General features: G+C 33.5%; 1 protein-coding gene across 4 annotated transcripts in view; it reads right to left on the bottom strand.

The window, feature by feature from the left end:
* The window catches only part of ACAP2 (ArfGAP with coiled-coil, ankyrin repeat and PH domains 2), a 162,508-nt gene that overhangs the window by 65,148 nt on the left and 74,060 nt on the right, over positions 1 to 23,300 (bottom strand). For all 4 annotated transcript variants that reach the window (XM_037137166.2, XM_037137168.2, XM_037137167.2 and 1 more), the window contains exons 5-8: positions 13,897 to 13,955; positions 12,165 to 12,348; positions 7,409 to 7,453; positions 2,543 to 2,638 (exon numbers count right to left, since the gene is read on the bottom strand). In XM_037137166.2, the coding sequence (XP_036993061.1) occupies positions 2,543 to 2,638; positions 7,409 to 7,453; positions 12,165 to 12,348; positions 13,897 to 13,955 (384 nt within the window). The remainder of the gene's footprint in view (positions 1 to 2,542; positions 2,639 to 7,408; positions 7,454 to 12,164; positions 12,349 to 13,896; positions 13,956 to 23,300) is intronic.

The following is a 23,300-nucleotide window of genomic DNA, read 5'->3' as shown; positions in this document are numbered from 1 at the left end:
TAGTTCTTATTTTGGAGTTTTGATCTGTTGTTTTATCTGGGCTATGTTTTTTGTTTCCTAATTTTGGCAGCCTCCCTGTATTTATTTCTTTGTATTAGGTAGATCTGCTATGACTCCCAGGCTTAGTAGAATGGTATAATTTAGTAGGTGCCCTGTAGGGTACAGTGGCACAGCTTCCCCCATTGCCCAAGCTGGGTACTCAAGGTGCACCCACTGTATGGGTTGTGTACACCCTCCTGTTGTAGTTGAGCTTTGGTTGCTGGTGGCACATCCAAGGTCAGCCACCACCACCTGTATTCTGTCCAGGGTCACACAGAATAACTTAAAAATGATCTGCATTTGGCAGCTACTTGTGCTGGGCTTGCAGGTGCTCAGGCAAGGCCAAGCTGTGAACCAAGGCCAGCTGCTGCTAGTGCCCAGCCTGGGGCAACTTAGTGAGAAGTAGGGAACTCACTGAAGCCTGATGCTTCTTGTTTTCCAGAATTTAGGAGAATTTGAAGCATGGGCCAAGACAAGCCATTCAAATAGAAAAGCCACTGGAAACAGCCTGGGTGGGCCAAATATTTGGATGATGCAGGGCCTCTAGGAACCACGAGAGCAAGGCAAACAGTGTGAGCCAGGTTGATGGAATCTCAGATATGGCTCATGTCTGCCAGCTCTGTGGCTCTGTGGGTGGAGGGCCCAGAAAAGGAACAGTGGCCCATGCCAGCACTTCTGTCTAGGAGAAACCCACCCCCACTCCTCAGCTTTCATCTTGGTGTCGGGACAATTTGGTTCTTCTCCATATGTCCTAGATGCCTTTCAATCTACTGCCCCGATGTTGGAGCTCAGGGGGAGAGAGTCTAGTAAATCTGTGTATGGGCCCTTGAGAAAGATGTGCCACAGAGTCCAGCAGTTTCTGTCTTCCACAGCCTCAATCCCCACTGGTTTTCACAGCTAGAAGTTATGGTGATTCTCTTCCTGGCAATGAAACCCTGGAATGGTGGGCCTCATGTGGGGCTAGGACCCCTCACTCCTTAGATATTGCTCCCAATTTTTATCTGCCATGCATGGGTGTGAAACCAACCTGTTTTGTGTTTCTACCCCTCCTAGTCACATTGTAGTTTCCTCTTGAATTCTGTAGTTGTAGCACTTCCATTCAGTTCTATTTCTAATGGTTCTGAATGATGGTTGTTCTATAGTTTAGTTGTAAATTTGATGTGGTTGTGCAAGGAGGTGAGCTGTGTTTACCTACATCTCCATTTTGCCCAATATGCTAAATTTCTTTTAAAATACAGATATCAGACCAAAGGCAACAAAAGCAAAAATAAACAAGTGGGACTGCATCAAACTAAAAAGCTTTTGCACAGCAAAAGAAACCATTATAAAATGAAAATACAACTTTTCAAATGGCAGGAAATATTTGTAAATCCTGTATTATGTAAGAGGTTAATGCCCAAAATATATAAAGAAAGCATACAATTCAACAGAAAAAAAAAACAAACAAAAAAACAGAGTGATTTAAACCTGTCAAAGGATCTGAACAAAGATTTTTCACAGAAGACATTCAGATGGCCAAAGAAAGATATGCAATGTCACTAATAATCAGGGAAATGCAAATCAAAACCACAATGAGAATATCCCCTCGTGCTTGTTAGAATGACTATTAACAAAAAAAAACAAGAGATAACAAAGGTTGGCCAGAATGTGGTGAAAACTGAACCCTTGGGAACTCTTGGTGAGAATGTAAACTGATGTAGCCACTACACAAAACAATATGATGATTCCACATAAAATAAAAAAGAACTACCCCACATATGTTCCAGATGTTCCACTTCTAGGTATGTATCCAAAGAAAACAAAGATACTAACTAAAATAGATGCCTTCACCCCCATGTTCACTGCAGCATTATATACAATAGCCAAGACATGGACACAACTTAAGTCCCCATTAACGGATTAATTGATTAAAAAAATGTAGCATATACACACAATGGGATATTCTTCAGCCATTATAAAGGGGGGAAATCCTGCCTTTTAAGACATGGATAGGGCTTGAGAACATTATTCTAAATGAAATAAGTCAGACAGAAAAATAAATACCATATGCTCTCACTTATATGTAGAATTCAAACAAAACAAATGAAACAAAACAAAACAAAACCGAAAGTCATAGATATAGACAACAGTTTACAGATTGTTGAGGTGGGATGAAGAGCGAGAGCGAAAGGGCTGAAGGGGGTCAAAAGGTACAAACTTCCAGTTATAAAATAAGTAAGTCTTGTGGATGTAATGTACAGCATGGTGACTACTGTTAATAATACTGTATTGTATATTTAAAGTTGATAGGGGAATAGATTCTAAAAAGTTCTCATCACCAGGAAAAAAATTAAAACTATATGGGGTGATGGATGTTAATTAAACTTAATGGTGATCATTTGTGTGTGTATGTGAGTGTGAAATCATTATATTGAATATCTGAGAGTAATATGTCATTTGTCAATTATATCTCAATTTTAAAAAATACAGATATGAGGGTATAACACAGAATCAAAAGGTATACCTGTGCACCAAGATCCTTCATGTAGGGCCCAAGTTCACTAAATAGATCATATCCTTGATGAAAGAAGGCCAAATGGGCATACATAAAGGACAGCATCTAATAGGGAAAAAAAGATTAGCATTTTAAAATAAATTCTTAAACGTTCTAAAATTCTTAAAAATCTTTATCATACCTATGTTTAAAAAATTATTCCACAAGAGCCCAAAATATCAAACCTATTTAAAATTAAACCAAGTCATTTTTATTTCTTCTTCTTCTTTTTTTTAATCCTCATCCAAGGACATTTTTGTACTGATTTTAGAGAAATAGGAAGGGAGAGAGAGAAACATTGATTGTCTTCCGTATTCCCCTGACCAGGGATCGAACTGGCAATCTAGGTATATGCCCTGACTGGGAATCAAACATGCAACCTTTTGGTGTATGAGATGACTCTACAACCAACTTAGCCACCTAGTCATGGCTGAGTCATTTTCTTTAAGAGTATTTCAGAAATATTTGCAAATATGACAAATTTTTAAAACTGATTTGAGAGAGAGAGAGAGGAAGGGAGACAGAGAGAAACAGAGAGAAATATTGATTTGTTGTTCAAATTGTTTATACATGCATTGGTTGATTCTTGTACGTGCCTTGATTGAGATCAAACCCAAAATAACCCTGGCATATCATGTGATGCTCCAACCAACTGAGCTACTTGACCAGGGTGACAATAAATTTTACTTAAAAGAAATTTCTAAATAGTTTAAAAATTTAACAATGCCCCCAAATTTTAGTTGTTTGGACTACAATTAGATGATCAAAATTTTCATAGTAATAGATTAAAGAATCAAGTTTTCAATAGCTTCACCATCCTCCTAGGTACATCAAAAAATATCTATGACTTTGAACAAAATTCACTAGCAAAATGTTAAATTGCAAATAAGACATTAAAAGATTAAAAGGAGAAATAAGTACTCAAAATAATCACACTTTACAAACTACTACTACATCACCAAGCACAACCCGAAGTAGGGTTCTTTTTTTTCTTCTTCAAGATATCAAAATAAGATGAGTCAGTAGACTTTGCTATGGAGGTTTCTTTCTATTCATTCCAAAAAATCCAAAATGTTCTTAATGGGTTAAAATTTGCCCATAAGTTTTCCTATATTTTACCTATTCATGAGAGAAAAATCACCCCTACTCTTATTAGTTAAGTTGGAACATGAGATGAAATTAAACAATTCAATCACAGTATTAAAAGAATCCGCTAACATCTGTGTTATTTTTACTGAGAAGAGACATGTTTAATTCTATGAAATCTAAAATAGTTCATAAGGTCCTTAGCACTCTAGAATCTTTCAGAAAGAAACATGTTTTAAAAAAAGAAAAACCAATTAAATAAAACACAAAGACAAAAGACAAAGCTCACTAAAAATTATTCTGGAATTAGATAAAGATGGTTGTACAACTTTGTGAATATAATATAAAACACTGAATTATATTTTAAAAGAAGAGATATTATATACCAGCACATCAAAACACATAATAAGCATATTAATGAATGATAAACAAGGAAATCAACACATGACAAAGGGTTAATAGTCTAATACATTAGAGATGTTACAAATCAGTGTAAAAAAGATGAACACTCCAACAGAAAAAGAAGCAAAGGACATAAACAAGAGAACACAGGTAGATGAAAAATATGGGAAAAATGTTCAAATTCATTTGTATTAAATAAGTGAAAAATTGAACAATCAGATCATATTATCTACCCAATTGGGTGTAGAGTGGGGGAAACTAATATCTGGTGTTAGTGAAATGTGGAAAACATTCATTAGCATATACTACAAGTGGAAATGTTGTGTAGCCCTTGAAATTTGACAGTATTTTTTTAAAAGATTTTATTTATTTATCTTTAGAGAGGAAGGGAAGGAGAGAAGCATCAATGTGTGGTTGCCTCTCGTGAGTCCCCTGCTGGGACTGGCCTGCAACCCAGGCATGTGCCCAGGCACGGGAATCAAACCGTGATTGTGTGATTCACAGGCCCGCGCTCAATCCACTGAGCTATGCCAGCCAGGTATGAAATTTGACAGTATTTTTAGAAAGTCTTAATAAATGTCCATACTCTTTGACTAAGTACTCTCTGCCTTAATCTATCCCAAGAAATATTATTCATTAGAACAATTCATTACAATGCTATATTGTAATGTCAAAAATGTGGAAATTACTTTAAAATCCATTAATGGGTGAAGTTAATTTATGGTATATTCAAGGTCAGCAACCTATGACCAATAAACTATATCTAGCTCTACCACTTGTATTTCAATGGCCTTTGAGCTAACAATGGTTTCCACATTTTAAAATGGTTGAATAAAATGAAAAGACATGAAATTTATGATGCATGAAAATGATATAAAATTCAAATTTCCTTGTCCATAAAGAAGTTTTATTGGAACACAGCTGTATCTTGTATTTATATATTGTCTATGATTGCTTTCTCATTACAATAGCACAGCCAAGTAGTTGTGACACACCATATTGCCCACGAAACCTATAATATTTACTACCTGGCCCTTCAAAAACCACTTTGCCCACTCCTCATAAATTCACATGGTAAAGCTCTATCTGGCATAAATATCATTATTAGATAAAAAATATCTAATGAGCCCTGGCTGGCATAGCTCAGTGGATTGAGCGCAGGCCTGCAAACCAGAGTATCATGGTTCGATTCCCAGTCAGGGCACATGCCTGGGTTGCAGGCCAGTTCCCAGCAGAGGACGCATGAGAGGCAACCGTACATTGATATTTCTCTCCCACTCTTTCTTCTTCCCTTCCCCTCTCTCGAAAAATAAATTAAAAAATATTTTTAAAAAATCTAATGGCATATGATGATTTGGAAGGGTATTAGTGAAAAGGGCCCTGAATGATATGGCTCAGTGGGTTGAGTGTCATCCTGCAAACTGAAAGGGTGCAGTTTCAATTCCCAGTCAGGGCAAATGCCTGGCTGGGTTGCAGGCCAGGTCCTCAGTTGGGGATGAGAAAAAGGGAACCCACTGTTTTTCTCTCGCACATGGGTGTTTCTCTCCCTCTTTTCTCCCCTCTCTAAATAAATAAACAGATAGATAGATAAATAAATAAACAAGATCTTTTATAGAAACGAAGTTATAAAACAGTATAAATAATTTCTATTTCCTTTTAAAATTAAATGCAATTTAAAAAGTACACAGGCATGTTTATATATACATACATACATACCCACACATGGAAGAAGAGAAAAAAGACAAAGATATAAACCAAGATATTAATAGTGGTATTACTCCCTTGGTACTAGGATTTATAAGTATTTTTATTTTTTTCTTCATACATTTTATTTTCTAATTTCCTACAATTAACAATATTACTCTCAATCTGGAAAAGGAGGTAGTGATAAACAGGAAGTAAAATGTGCTTATCCAACAAGAAAGAACAAATATATAACACAGAATTTAGGAGAAAGCTAGGTAGAGACACGGATGAAGAGCAATTCCAATATATCCTTTCAAAAAAACATAGTGTCAGAGAAAAAAAAATTTCTAAATTTTCAAAATGTAAGAGTGTAATGTCATACCACTACCATTTCTTGCTCACTTCCTTATTAACTTTAAAACAAAAAATAGTAAAAAAAAAAAAAAAGATCAGTGTCAACATGGGTATAGAGGCTCAGGAAACTAAGTGATCCTCAATTTTCATCCTATTTGTTTTCTAACTGCACACCAAAGAACAAACCTAAAGGCTGATCGATACATTATCAGCAAACCTAGGGAAAAAATTCTCTAAATGCTATTTATGTATGCCCTCAATCTTATATATTTAAGTGTCTGATTTAAGGAGATCAGTATAGTAGGAGATGAGATCCACATAAATAACTATTAAATGAAGGAAACAAAAAAGTGGGCAATATATATTTAGTACAAAAAAGATAAATAAAGATTAATTAAAAACCTGGAATAAATAGATATATACATACATATATTGGGTTGGCCAAAAAGTCTATGACATTTTTTCTGTAAAATAAGACACATTTTTCATTTTCATCAAATAACTTTTTTGATTTGGCTATTTTGAGCATGCTGGCTACCTTCCATTATTGGCTCCTAGTGGGTAGAGGCCAGGGGTGCTGCTAAACATCTTCCAATGCATAAAACAGCCCCACAGCAAAGAATTATTTGACTAAAATGTCAATAGCACCAAGAAACTTAGCAAACCACTTTTGACAAGGTCAATCAATCACAGCATCTCCTCCATACACTGCACCCATCTGTTTTTGTGTGTGTTTCAGTTCTACTTTTTACCTTTCTTTCTTTTTTTTTTTGAAGATTTTATTCATTTATCTTTAGAGGGGAAGGGAAGGAGACAGGAAGAGAAATATCAATGTGTGGTTGCCCCTAGTGCATCCCTTAATGAGAACTGGGCTGCAACCCAGGCATGTGCCCTGACTGGGAATCAAACCATGGTTGTTTGGTTCACAGGCCCGCACTCAATCCACTGAGCTACACCAGCCAGGGCTGCTTCTTACCTTTCTTGAAATAATACAGCAAAATATGCTGAAAATGTTGTGTATCTTCCTCCATCATCAATATTAAAATGGCCGCACAGAAATTCACCAATTTTGATATAAAAAAAATGCACACTGATATAACAGCGGTCACAATACACTATAACAAAATTGTTTTGAATGACGTTAAAGACAACTAAGCACTAGTAGAACCATCATTTGGGGAAAAAGCAACAATTTTTTTTGGCCAACCCAATGCAAACACACACACACATATCATGCGTCTTTAAACAAATATGTACATGTAATTTCATATTAAAATATTTAATACATCATTTCAATAAATATCTTACTGATTTTAGGATTTCTGATCTTCTTTTTGATTGAAGAACATTAATCTGAGGGAAAATACACTTCATTAATCATTATTTTAAAAACTAATCCATAATGCAACATTGTAGAAGTTGCTTATTCTAAAGATTTAATATTTTTCTGAAAGTATATAAAAAATTCAATTTTTTTATCCTTTGGTCTACTTTTTGTGAAAACTGTAAAGACAGACATATCAATAAAACTCTCATCTATGTTTGATCTAAAAAAAAACTGAGTTTAAATCATAACAGTGTAGTACAAAATCTATCACTTTGATAGATATTTGAATTTCTTAGAATTCCATCTTTTTCACATTCTTCTTATCTAATTTGCTCACCGAGACCCTTCAACATACATTCTAATGCAAACTGTCATTACTTTTACCACTACCATCAACCACCATCATATCTTTTCTAGACTGTTGCAACAGTCTATGAACTACCACTCTTGACTCAGAAACCAGAAGGATCTTTTGCTTTTTTAAACATCTTATTTATTTGTTTTTAGAGAGGGGAAGAGAGGGAGAGAAACATCAATATGTGGTAGTCTCTTGTGCACCCCTACTGGGGGCATGGCCTGCAACCCAGGCATGTGTCCTCGGCTGGGAATCGAACTGGCACCCCTCGTGGTTTACAGGCTGGCACTCAATCCACTGAGACACACCAGCCAGGGCCCAGAGTGATCTTTTAAAATGCAAGTCAGATCATGTCAATTCAGCTTAAAACTTTCCAACTCTCTAACACAGCCTTCAATGCCTTTTGTGATTGGGCCCTGCCTACCTCTCCAACCTAGTTTCCTACCACTTTCCATCTTTTGGTGTTCAATCACTACAAGACTACTCCCACCTTGATGCCTACATACTAGTTGTTCTAACGTCACGTCATGATATTCTGCCTAGATGAACATAGGGCTGTATTTTACCAATCAGGTCCCAGCTTAAATACTAACTCTTCACAAAGCTCTAAAGTAGGCTGAACACACTCTTTAGTACATGAACCCTATTTATTTTCTTCATAGCAATCATAACTACCTTATAGTTTCTTATTTATGTTTTTTCCTCAACTGAAGTGTAAGCTCTGTGAGACCAGGACCTTGCCTTCTTCCCAGTTGTATTCTCCAAGTGGTACATAATAAGTACTCAATAAATATTTCTTAAGTAATTTGATAAATTTTAAATATTTTAATTAGACTAAATTTACTAAAAGATCAGTAAATTATGAAATGTGCATTTTGTGGTATTTCTCCCAACATTGGAAATTCATAACATTTTATTTTTGTCTGTTATATATCAATTTAATAAAATAAAATGTTTATACAAAAGAACCACTCATTTTGTTAATATTGTCCAATATGAGTATTACAGAATTCCTGCTTTTTAGTATATCCTTCTCACTGCCTAGAATATTCTGCCTATAATTTATAAATAGTTTTAAAGCACTGATAAAAAAAACAAAAACAGATGAAGAAAAACACAAATAACTTTGTTTAACTGAGGACTAGTTTCTTCTGCTTGTCTCTTTCAAGGTCTATTCATTTTTGAGAACTGAAATATTAACTTTCAAATGCTCTAAGAAAAAGCAGAGTCTATAAATAACCTATTATTAAAACTCTGAAATATGTTAAAAGTGCCTTTGTTTTGTTTTTTCCCTGTATGGCAATGAAAAACAGGATTTACTTGGATGGGAAAAGTAAATTCTAATATTTAGAGAGCTACAGTATGACAAACTTTATAAATCTGGATACTTACTGCTTACTAGTCTCCAAATTAAATAGTATGGCCATATCATAAAAAACAAACTAACTAATAGTTCTTATTAGAAAAATCAAACAAACTAATAGTTATGGAGAAGAGAGGCCTCGTAATTTAAAAGTATTTGATGGACACCAAAGGAAACAGATAATTCATAATATGTACATTTGAAAATAATGAATATTTAGCTGAATCCCCCTCCCCAAATAAAATTTAAAATTAGGCCATTCATTCTTGCAAGAAACACTTATTATCTGTTTTCCAATTACTAGACTAGAGGGAAGGGATATATCTAGGAATAGAAAAGAAATAAATTAATAATTACAATAAATGGGTTAAATGCTCCAAGAGCAACGTGTATGCTAATATTATGGAAGCACAGAGGCAGAGTCAAAAATGATTCATTTTGTCTGGAGAAGTTTAAGTAACTTTAACCACAGAACAGAGAATGAATTATTAATGGAGCAGATAAAAGCAATGCAAGAAAGTCCGGCTACATGAGAACATCTTAATACCCTAGAGAAGAAACAATTAGGACAATAGCAAGAGAGAGAAAGAACTGATTTAAGAGGTATACAGAACTTTTCAAGGCAGTTTTGGTTATTAAATATAGTAGCTGAGGAAGAGAAAATATCTGCTATATCTTCCTATTTTGGGGAGATGAGAAGACAGCAGAGAGGTAGGTGGGAGCAGAGTCCAGTTCTCCCTATGCCCAGCTGGAACACAGAGCTGATCTGAGGAACAGAGTGAACAGCCAATGGAATCCCAGCTTATATGAAGTTTGGAGGCTAAATATTGTAGAGGATGTTGAAAAACTGATGATGAGGAGATTATGCTGGGATGGTAAGATCCATGGGATCTGTGCAGGGTCCTAGGCCACTTGCAGACTGGTACAACCACTTTGGAAAACAATATGGAATTTCCTCAGAAAACTAAAAATGGAACTGCCTTTTGATCCAGCGATTTCAGTGCTAGGATTATATACTAAGAACCCTGAAACACCAGTCCAAAAGAACGTATGCACCCCAATTGTTCATAGCAGCACAATTTACAATAGCCAAGTGCTGGAAGCAACCCAGATGCCCCTCAGTAAATAAATGGATCAAAAAACTATGGTACATTTGCACAGTGGAATAGTATGCAGCAGAAAGAAAGAAGGAGCTCCTACCGTTTTTAACAGCATGGATGGAACTGGAGAGAAAGAATTAAGGTAAGTGAAATAAGCCAGGCAGTTAAAGACAAATACCATTTGATCTCACATTTAACTGGAACCTAATCAACAAAACAAACAAGCAAGCAAAATATAACCAAAGACAGTGAAATTGGGAACAAGCTGACAGTAACCAGACAGGAGAGGAGAGGGATTTGAAGGAACAATTCTAAAGGACATATGGACAGTAACAAGGGGGTGTGGAAACAGGGGAAGGAGGTGGGGAAGTGTGGGGTGGGGGAAAAGGCAGAAACCTGTACTTGAACAACAACAGAAATCAAAAGTATTTAAAAAAAATTCTCCTATTTTGAACTCCATTCAGTTAGGTAAGAACAAAAAGAAGCTCTTTAAGAAGCTGTCAGTTTTGGACAAAAAAGAATGTGATACTTTGGCCAATAGAAGAGAGTTTATCATTTCTTTACAGTGATAAATCAGGCAAAGCGGCATGATGAAACTCTCAGAGAAATTATAAAGTCAGAAAAGTATAGGATCGGAGATAAAACCCTGAAAAAGAGACTGAAAAGGTGGGCAAAGGAGAGAAGCCCATGGAAGAAATTGAAAGGAAATAGAAAATGACCTAAAAGTGGTTAGGAATAAATCAAGAGAAAAGAGAATAAATCAAGGAATGAATCAAGAGAAATTATTTCACATTTTCAGTGAAATAAAATAGTCAAAAACTAAGATATATCTAAGGAATAACACTTTAACATGAGCCATGCCAGTGGAACAGGGAAGGAAAACTGAGAACTTACACTAGCAGAGGAAGTGGTATGAATGTGAGGCAGGTAAAAGGAGAAAGGGAATACAGACTACTCCATTCTAGAAGCCTTTAATTAATAAAGAAAGCTTACTTCATTAAAAAAAAATTTAACTTCCCACTTAACAAGAACTTAACCAAAAAAATCAGTCATTTTTCTACTGTTTTGCAAATTTATCTGAGTAGTTTTTAATCACTAATTTGTATACTGTTATTTATGTATTATTTTAAGAAATCAGTAAGTCAACAATCTCTAGGAACTCACTGCTGTTTTATAGATTTAGAAAAAATAATTCCCTAAGCATTAAAGCTTCTAAGCTTTAAACTCTACAGTCTATCTATAGGAGCATTAATATACATGTGATATAATGTATAATGTATGCCTTCAGTTTTCATTTCTCTCAAATTTCCTTAGAGACCTGTCACCTTGAAATCAAATTGGTTTCAATTATACACTGGACCAGAAGATCACTAGGAAACTTACCAAACATTGATCTCTAGTTTTAAAAAGCAGCGCCTAATGCAAAACATGAAAAAACTACTTCTAGAAATATTTTTCATTTGGCAATATGGTATGCCTTAGTACCTCTAGAATCTACTCTAAAGAAATAATATAAAATATGGAGGAAACTGTATACAAAGATGTTATTATCATTTAAAATTACCGAAAATTGTATTTTTCACTACTGTCAGTAAAACTGGAAACACTAAAAATGTCTCATTATCAAATATTAATTAAATTGACACAGCAACTCCACAAAATAAAATATAGCAATTAAAAATGCTTTATACAATATTTAAAATGGGAGGATGTATACTGTTAACTGAAAAGGGGGAGAAATCTTAACCAAAGTTATACATATCCACACAGAGAAATATAAAAACAAGTTAAATTTTTTCACAAAATTTCAGTTTAATTTTAAAATAAAAAAGAACCTATTATTAATTCTTTTCAAGGCAATAACTCAAAAGTAGTAACATGTTTAGTAAGCATTTTTTAAAAATATGTAATAAATGTACCTGAAGTACATAGTCCAGGGCTATGTGTCGAAAACATTTTCTTGTTGCTGTCAGAATGTTTGTGGCTTCTTCAACTTCGTGCTGTTTGTTTCTCTGTACTTGAGCATTTTTTACTAATGCATTTTCTTTTTCTTCACTGACTTTTTCAAATTGCTTCTTGGCATCTTTGAATTTTCTAAGATCTCTAAAAAATAAAATCAATGAGACTTTTATAAAGTTTTCTTGATCAAAAATTTTAGCAGAATAACATTTAGAATTTAATTCCTATGTACCTCTATTTATTTGATTCACTGTGCAATAATACTCAATTGTTCAACTGTAATACATATTGCTTTTCAATTATATATATAATTCTCAACATAGTCACCTACCATTTCCTTACTTAAAGCTATGAATTTGAGGTGAAAATAAATGATCAAATTAACATTATAAAAACATAAAAGGCAAGGTTAATTCTTTGTCCCCTAAAGAAAAGTCCAGTGACACGTATCATTAAACAGATGATTTTAAAATAGTATTATAAGAATCATCATGGAAATTTACTAAATATGCAAATTCTAATGTTCCTCCTCTCCCAGAGATTACAATTCTTTAGGCTTTAAGGATAAATCCTAGAAACCTACAGTGGTTTAAGACACACTCTTGATTTTACTGCTATGGGTTGTCTCAGACCACACTTTAAGAAACAACATTAATTTCTTGTTAAAGGAATCTACTGGTCCAAAGGACACAAATATTCTTATAACACAAACTCATAATGCTTTCTAAAAGAATTCTTATACCCCCAAAGGGTAACAACAGTATCTATTTCAATAGTTTGAGTATCTGAAATCCTTGATTCATTAATGATCTTAGGTAAGTACATAACATCATTTTGCTTTTATTTTTTCTATCAGAGAAGTAGGCAAATTAGCTTGAAGTCAAACAACTTTAAAATAATAATACTAATAAAGTTTACCTAAGAAAGGACTCTTGTAAGAAGCCACTAACTTTCCTGTATACATTCCATCAGGACATTCTGACTATCAGCCTATTATGAAGTAATTTATAAAGAATCTGCAGGACATCACCTCCACAACAACGACTGTAACTTACTGAACAGCAGTGCATTACGTTCATGTGATCTGTCTCTATTTACCACTTATAACACCTATAATTTATTCTAAATACTGTACTATAATCAACTTTATTTGTATTTTATATATTCTCACTTAGGAATTATTAGAGAAAATCTGAATTATTAATTTGGAAAAGGAAAATTTGGTAATTTTTTTTAGTTCTAGTTTCCTTTGATTTCACAAAATGTAAAGAATGTGACAAAAAGCATGTACTTTCATTTGTCATTCTCATATATTATTTTCTCTTCAAAGAAAATGCCATAATGAGACAATAAAAATAATATCAACTAAACTAAACTGACAGTATTTCAACCACTCTAGGGGTCTGCTTTGATTTGGGGGTCATTAATTTAATTTTTTAAAATTTATAACAATTTTAGCTATATATCCTGAACACATATTTCATAACATAAATGATTCATTATAAGGCAATATAGATCTGATTCTTTGCAGAATAATCCAGAGAAAAATGAAATACACATTTTACAAAGCAAAACAAAAAAAAATCTGATATTTTTGTATGCATGTTCCACAATTTCTCCCCAAAGATAGCAACTCCCAGATGTAATCATTAACTAATTGCTCTTCTTTTTCCTTTACTACAACTGACTTACTCTTTAACAAAGTTCTGAAGCTGGGCCTTAATTGATCTCTGAGTTTGGTCAAAAAGGATCTAAAAGACAAAATGTAACATTAAACAATTAGAAAAGTAAATAAATAAAATGATATTAATTTTCTTTTTCTTTAAGTTCTATAATTATTATATCCCTCTATCAATACTCAATTTCTAATTACACCTTTAATTCTTATTCAAGACTATGTAAGAAATAAGCACTTAAAAGAAGAAAGAAACTGATTTCATCTGGTATAAAAAATAAAATCCCTTCTATTTACAGAGGAAATAAAATTTGCCTTAATATTTTTAAAAAATGCCCTGGCTGGTGTGGCACAGTGGTTTGAGCACCAGCCTGGGAGCATTAGAGAGCCAATTGGTCCACGTTTCTCTTGCACATCAATGTTTCTCTCCCTCTTTTCCCCTCCCTTACCCTCTCTCTAAAAATAAATAAAAATCTTTAAAAAGAATAATGATTAAAAAGTATTTAAATAAAATGCTCAAATAGTACAGCAATTTATTCCTTGATTTTAATTTAGGCTTTGAAAGACAACCTAAGGATAATACAAATTCTACTCCATCCACAACAGAAATTTCTTAATCTCATATATTAAAGGACACCAAATTAAAACAACTTCATAACTACCTTATATCTTAGTTAATAGTCATTTGGGAAGACCTAGGGATTTACATGCTTTGTATTTGGAGTTCAAGTAAACACTGTATAGTCTTTTAGCTTAAATAATTGCTAAGATTAGAGACAAAAATAGAATTTTATTCCTCACAATATTTTGTCCCACCTAAAGGATACAATATATTTAATAACTTTGATAGCTCTATGTGTGATAAATATCACAGGGCTAACCATGGGAATTCCAAGTACTTTCATTACTTATATATAGAATTTATTCAGAATTAGAAACATATATCAGATGGACAGGGAGAAAAATAAATATTCAAAACAAAAAAATAATCCTGTCTCTTTCTACTAATTAAAAACAGTACTAATTTCATTCTCTCTGAAATCTTGCTATTAGCAGTCTCATGTTCTCACCTGAAAATCAAACACACACACACACACACACACATACACACACACACACAATCTAGACTGAGTCCAGGGTTTAAAAATCTGTCAATTTACTTCCAAAGAGAGAAAAAAGTCCTATATTATGTTAAACCCAAAGTATAATACCCGAAATAAGCAGAAGGAAGCAAATAATAAAAATCAAAGTGAAAATCAATGAAACAGAAAACAAAATCAGTAGCCAAAAATCAATGAGACCAAAGCTTAGCTTTTTGAGAAGATGTATAAAATTGATTAACCTCCAGCCAAAGTGATAAGAAGAAAAGAAGTCACGTTTTTCAAATATTAAGAGAAGTAATTTTAGCACAGATTCTACAGATATTAAAACCAGGGGAACTAGGGAATTGTATGCCTGTAAATTCAACAGATGAGATGAGTAAGTTCTTTGAAAGACAAAAATTACTAAAGCCCACAATAACCAAAATAGAATTAAAGAAATAGAATCTATAGTTTAAAACCTCCTATATCTTTATAATGGTAAACCTACACTTACCTAGCAATCTCACTCCTAAGTTACTGCCCAAGAGAAATGAAAATTTAGGTTTACAACAAAACCTGTACATCAATGTTTACAGCAGTTTCATTCCTAATTGCCAAAAACTGGAAACAACCCAAGTATCTCTGGAGAATCAAATTCTGGTACATCAGTACAGTGAAATACTACTCAGCAACAAAAGGCACAACTATTAATACATGCAAAAACATATATAAATCTCAATGCATTTTGCTAAATAAAATAAATCATTCAAAAGGCTTCAAGCTGTATGATTCCACTTATGTGACATTTAGGAAAAGACAGAACTATAGGGATTGAAGACAAATTAGCAATTTCCAGAGGCAGGGAGAGGAAGGGCTGACAAATGATAGGGTATCATGAGGGTATTTTTAGTTAATGGAACTGCATCTTGACTCTGAGTGTAGACCCAATTATATGCATTTGTTAAAGCTCATAAAGTTGTATACCACAAGGAATCAATTGTGTTATACTTATATTTTAAGGTAAAGTTAAACTATGAAGAACAGGGTACACATGAACCGACAGATTACTGAAAGAATGTAAGAAACAAACAGCAGACTAATGAGGTTGACTGAAAGGACATACAGAAACACAAAACCAACAAGAAAATACCAATAACAACATTTATGAAAATTAACCATATAATAGTGGATAAAGCAAGAGTATGTCATCAACAGAACATGTTCTCTAACCTCAATGTAATTAAATTATACTACTGATACACAAGAATATAGAGATCTCAAAATTTGTATGCCAAGTGAAAGATCTCTCTCAGACACAACAGTATATTATTCCATTTACATGGGGTTATAAAACAAGCAAAACTAGTTACAGAAAATACCCAGAACAGTACTTGCCTTGGGAGTGTGGGTTGGGACTATTTGAGAAGAGGTATGAGAAAACTTTCTAGGTAATGGAATGATCTTAATCTTAAAAGAGATTTGGGTTACACAAGTGTATGCATTTATCAAAATTCATTATTAGTACACTTAAGTGATGCATTGGACTATATTTAAATTTTACCTCAAAAATTTAAGAAACTAAAAATATTAAACTCACAAATGATGCATGGGAATGTATTGTATTTAGAAGTGAGTTTAGGCTATTTATAGGCTATTGCCTATAAATTATCTTAAAATATATCAGTAACAGGTAGATTGATGCAAGGATAGAAGAATAGAGAGATATGTGATAAAGCAAATGTATCTAGCAGGTGAGTATATGTATGTCTATTGTAAAATTATTTCAACTCCTAATAATAAAGAATCAGAAGAAGTCACTCCCCCTCAAAAACATTTATTACACCCCCCCCTTTAAAAAAAGCTCTACAAAGATGTCCTCACCTGTGAATCCTTCCAGACATAAAGGAAGAAAAAAATACTAGTTCTATTGAAACTCTTTTCCCCAAAATCTATTCTATCAGAAAATCTATTCACGAGAAATTATTTATAAGGGACAAAACCATACAAAGACTTTCTAAGAAAAGCTACAAAAAAATTCTTAAGAATATATAATGATATATAATAATATATAAAAAGAAAAGTCAATTAGGATCATAATCAATTAAGATTTATTCTAGGAAAGCAACATTGATTTAATAATAAAAAATCAATCAATATAATTCACCAAATTAACACACTTAAAACAAACAAAAAATTATATGATCATCTCAATAGATGAAAAACAATCATTAAACAAAAATCCAATATTCATGCCTAATAAAAACTATTAGAAATCTGGGAATAAAAGGGTCCTTCCTTACCCAATAAAGGGCACATATGAAAAACCTATAGCTAACATATTTAGTGATGAAAGGCTACTTTTCCACTATAATTGAGAACAAGGCAAAGATGCCTGTTCTCATCACTTCTACACAATAATGTATTGGAAATCCTAGCAATGCAATAAAGAAAAAAATAAAACAAAAAGCAGACATATTAGAAAGAATATAAAACTGTTTCTATTCATAGGGTATATATGATTGACTGCATAGATAATACTATAAAATCAACAGAAAAATGTACCAGAATGGTCGCTTTTGCAAACAGTCATACACCAAAATTAGTGGTATTGCTATATACCACAAATGGCCAATTAGAAATTGTGAACTTTTAGAAAGAATACTGTTTACAGTAGCATCCAAAAAATACAAAAGGCTTAGGGATAAATTTGACTAAAGCTATGAAAAACTCATACCAGGAAAAATTAAATAAATGGAGAGATATACTTTGTTTATAGATTAGAAAATTCAATATTAGTAAGATGTCAATTCTAACCAAATTCATTTTTTATTTGATGCAATCCTACTTCAAATCCCTGTAAAGCTTTGTATAGAATTTTAAAACTTGATTCTGAAACTTATATGGAAATGTAAAGGACCTAGAATAGCCAAACCAAAAAGGATTAAAAAAGAACAAAGTTGGAATACTTTGTTCCAACTTGAAATCAGGTACCCACACTACCTGATTTCAAGACTTACTATGAAAGCTACAGTAATCAAGGCAGTTGTGGTATTAAAATAAATATAGGCAAAGAGATAAATGAAACATAAGAATCCAGAAATGACAACATGCAGTCAATTTTTTTAAACAAAGGGTGTCAGTAGGGAAAAGATAATTTTAAAAAAATTTATTTTATCATACTATTACAGCTGTCCCTTCCCCCCACTTTATTGCCCTTGGCACTGCACCCTCCTCCCATCTACATTCCCCCCACTTTAGTTCATGTCCATGGTTGTACATACAAGTTCTTTGGCTTCTAACATTTCTTATGCTATTCTTAACCTCCCCTTGTCTGTTTCGTATCTACCATTTATGCTACTTATTCCCTGTACCATTCCCCCCATTCTCACCCCTCCCCCTCCCTGCTGAAAACCCTCCTTTATGTGACCTTCATTTCTGTGATTCTCTTCCTGTTCTAGTTGTCTGCTAGGTTTCTTTTTGTTTTTTATTTTTTTAGGTTCAGTTGTTGATATTTGTAAGTTTGTTGTCATTTTATTGTTCATAGTGTTGATCTTATTCTTTTCCTTAAGTCCTTTTAACATTTCATATAATAAGGGCTTGGTAATGATGAACTCCTTTAACTTGACCTTGTCTGGAAAGCACTTTATCTGCCCTTCCATTCCAAATGATAGCTTTGCTGGATAGAGTAATCTTGGATGTAGGAACTTGGCTTTCATGACTTTGAATACTTCTTTCCAGCCCTTTCCTTCCTGCAATATTTCTTTTGAGAAATCAGGTGATAGTCTTATGGGCACTCCTTTGTAGGTAACTGTCTCCTCTCTTGCTGCTTTTAAGATTCTCTCCTTATCTTTAATCTTGGGTAATGTAATTATGATGTGCCTTGGTGTGTGCTTCCTTGGGTCCAACTTCTTTGGGACTCTCTGAGCTTACTGGACTTCCTAGAAGTCTATTTCCTTTGCCAGATTGAGGAAGTTCTCCTTCATTACTTTTTCAAATAAGTTTTCAATTACTTGCTTTGCTCTTCTTCTCTGTCTGGCACCCCTATGATTCAGATGTTGGAATGTTTAAAGTTACCCCAGAGGTTCTAAAGCCTCCTCATTTTTTTGAATTCTTGTTTCTTCATTCTGTTCTGGTTGAATGTTTATTTTTTCCTTCTGCTCCAAACCATTGAATTAAGTCCCGGTTACCCTCCCTTCATTGTTGGCTCCCTGTACATTTCCCCTTTATTTCACTTGGTGGAGCCTTAAGTATTTGCCAGGGTCGGGCAACCAAGGTTGCTGTGTTGTGGAGCTGTAGGTGAGGGAGTGGTCAGAGAGGGAACAATGCTGGTTTCTCGGCTCTTGGCCAGCTAACAGTCACTTCCTCCACTACCCACGAGCAAATTGGGCCCTTCTGATGCTGATTCACAGGTGGGTGGGTTTGTATATGTCCTAGGACCCTGTGGGTCTCTCCAACAAACTCTCCTGTGAGGCTGGGAATTTCTCCTGCTGCCTCAACCCCCATAAGTTTTTTCATTCAGAGGTTTTGAGGTTTTATTTCCCCATGCTGGAACTCTGGATTGTGTGATCTATCTTGCTCCACAGTTGCTCCTCCCAGTTTATCTGCATGCAAATTTGGGATGGTTCAGTCTGCCAGCCACCACCTTGCCCCATATCCTCCTCACCCCAGCTGCCTGTGCCCACCCCTCCTACCAATCCTGGATGAATGTTTCTTTAACTCCTTGGTTTTTGGACTTGCACACAGTTCAATTTTCTGGCAGTCCTGGTTGTGCTTTGTTTTTAAATTCATTGTTGTCCTTCTTTTGGTTGTGTGAGGAGACACAGTGTATCTACTGATGCCTCCATCTTGGCTGGAAGTCCAAAAAGATAATTTTTTAAAACAAATGGTGCTGAAACAAACAAATGAAGAAGTATATGCAAAACAAAACAAAACAAAAGAACCTTGACCATTACCATGCAACACACACAAACATTAACTTGGAATGTATCACAGATCTAAATTAAACATAAAATAAAATCTTTGTGAACTTGTTTTGGTAAATATTTCTTAATATAACACAAAAAGAAAAGTATAAATATCAACTAAAAACAAAAACTTGCCCTTCAAATGATAGTGCTATAAAAGTGAAACAGACAAGTCAAAGCCTGAGAAAAAATATCTGCAAAACATTTATCTGACAAAAGACATATAAGGGGCAGAGAAAGGATACTGACAACTAAATAATAATGAGACAACTCATTTTTATAATGAGGAAAATATCTGACATTTTACCAAAGAAGACACATAGATGGCAAATGAACACATGAAAAGATGCTTAGCATCATTAGTTATTAAGAAAATGCAAATTTAAGCCATAATAAATTTTAAGAGAGTGAACATAACAAGTACTGACAATCACATAAAGCAACTAGAACACTCATACATTGCTGGTGTAAAATGACACAATCAGCTGAGGAGAAAAATTCCACATTTTTGAAGGTTTTCTTTAATTTTTTAAAGAAATAAAATATTTTTAGGAATTTAATACATAAAAGAATATTAACATTATTATAAAAATGATAAATAAATACAGCAAAGTAAGAAATTCTTGTTTCCTTAATTTCTTAGGAAACACTTTTTGCAGTCTTTGCTATAGAAGTAGTTTTGTAAAATGTTACACATAATCCTACCTTACAAACTAGCCATTTTACTCTTAGCTATTTACATGAAAGAAATAATCCTACCTTACAAACTAGCCATTTTTCTCTTAGCTATTTACATGAAAGAAATAAAAGCAACTCTATACAGATGTTTACATATATATCTTATAAGCAGTTTTATTAGTAACAGCCAAAACTTGGAAACCACTCAAATATTCATTGTGGTTGCTTTAAAAGATGTCCACTAATTCTCTGATATTCCTCTTTCCAAAAGTGGAGCCTGATTCTTCATACCCTTGAGAGTGGGCTCATCTTAATGACTTAACTTCTAATGAATATTAATATGGAGGGAGTAACAGTGAGTGACTTTTAAGACTAGATCATAAAAAGTATTGCAACTTTCTCCTTACTCTTGCTCTTACATTACCTATTTTGGGAATAACCAGCTTCCATAAAATAAGGACACTCAAAAACCTCTGTGAAGAGGCCCCCTTGGTGGCTGGCTGATACGGCTCAGTCAATTGAGCACTGACCTGCAAACCGAGAGGTCCATGGTTTGATTCTCGGTTGGGGCACATGCCTGGATCGCAGGCCAGATCCCCAGTTGGGGGCTTGCAAGAGGCAACCAAGCGATGTATCCCCGCACATGGATGTTTCTCTCCCTTTCTTTCACCTTCTCTCTCTAAAAATAAATAAATCTTAAAACAAAACAAAACAAAACCCAGACCCAGAGCCAAACAGAAAGTGCTTAAGCCCTGTCTTGCATCCTCCAATCCCACCAAGTGACTAGCCCCAGCCAACATCTTCATAAGCAATTTCATAAAAGACTGAGCCTGCACAAAAATTCCTGTCTAAGAAACTGTAAGCTAATACATATTTTTTGTTAATAGCAACAGATAAGTTATACATTCATCAACAGGTAAATGGATAAACAAACTATAATATATGCATATAATGTAGTACTATCAAGCAATAAAAAGTGAACTACTGATACGTAAATAACATAATTGCACCTCAAAATAATTATTGTAAGAAATTAGACAAAAGATTCCATTTACATGTTAGTCTTAAAAATGCAAAGTAATCAATAATGATAGAAAGCAACAATAACAAAATGGTACTTTTCCCCTGATATTACCACTTGAATCATCCAAAACTATTTTAGTCAATTAGTCATTTCTTTGATTTGTACCCATTGCCAAATATTTCGTCTTTCTTTTGCTCTTATTTTCCATAATTTTCACTTCCTATTAATTTTTTATCTTCTACAATTTCCCTACTTAAATAGGTGTGTATGGTTGTTTCCTTAACATTATGATCATTTGTTATAAGCTATTCCTGTTAGAATGTAATAAATTTAGTTATTTTTTTGGCTGTTACTTCTTGGTACTTATTTATTGTTGGCTTTCGGTGTTACTTAGCCAAAGTCTCACCCTGATAAAATTTCATTATGTTTTATTTTTAATTTAAAAATTTATTTGTGAAGATAAAATTAAATGCATACAATCAAATCATTTTACACAGGATTGTAGGCCTCTGCAGATTTAAAAACATTTTTAAATTTCGATTTTGTGATCATACATTAGAGTAATATTTATTGAATTGACTAAAATCAATTCATTTTTCCCATTTTATTTACTAAATGCTTAATTTATAATCTTTCAATAAAATTTATTTAAAAATACTTGAAGAATGCAGAAAATTAAAAATAATCAATATCTAAATCTTAAGACATATACTATTTCACTTCATATTTAAACAGCCATCAGTGAGTTTACAAAAATTATGTCCTAGGAAAACAAGTCAATACTTAAATCAGCTCTAGTACTTAGCAGAATGTAGCATATAGGACACGCTCTGGAAAAGGTAAGAGTTGGCATCTTATAAAGATGTATGAGCTAAAGAGTAATCCTAGGAACTTCATATTCTATAACAAATAAGGAACAGTATTATCCATTTTTACAGAGGAAATAAATCACAAAAGAATCCGAATAATTTATTTTTAAAATGAGTAGTGAAATCCCAAACTATTTTTAATCTTACTTAGCTAATAACCCAAATGGTTCTTTTTTAAAAGTCTTTATTATATTTTTCCATTACCATTTAGTCCCCTTATACCGCCTCCCCACAGTAATCACCACATTGTTGTCCATGACCATGAGTCCTTTTTCCTTTTTGCTCTACCCTCCGAGGCCCTAACCTCCCACCCCTACTAGCTGTCATCTGTTCTCCATCTATGAGTCTCTCTTCTATTTCAAACATCTACTTAAGTCCACAAAGTTATGTATAAATGACATTCTAGAAAATCTAACCTGCTATCCTGATACAAACTGATACACCAAAACCTAAGTGTTATAAACTCTGCTATAGAATATAAAAATATTCCAATATTGATTACCTTTTAGAAAGCAGTTTGTCTTATCCTATTAAGCCTTCTTTATACTGTAATGCTATGTAATTAAAATTTCATTGTAGAGAATACTACTAAAAGAAAGCATTTTTTATAATTAGGTTTGTTCCACATTTTAATAAATGGCTCTGAGATATATTACTTATTTTATAATATATAATACTTTAAAATTATAGAACTTCTATAATTAAATATTATCTAGTGAAGGCCCTTCATTTTACAGTAGAAAAATGTAAAGCTTAGAAAAATTAAATGACTTCCTTAGGATGAGAATTATGCAAGTACTGAAG

The sequence above is a fragment of the Artibeus jamaicensis genome, unplaced genomic scaffold, assembly GCF_021234435.1.
Source record: "Artibeus jamaicensis isolate MK-2021 breed Jamaican fruit bat unplaced genomic scaffold, CSHL_Jam_final contig_793, whole genome shotgun sequence".
NCBI lineage: Eukaryota > Metazoa > Chordata > Mammalia > Chiroptera > Phyllostomidae > Artibeus > Artibeus jamaicensis.
This window is presented reverse-complemented; position numbering and strand designations above follow the sequence as displayed.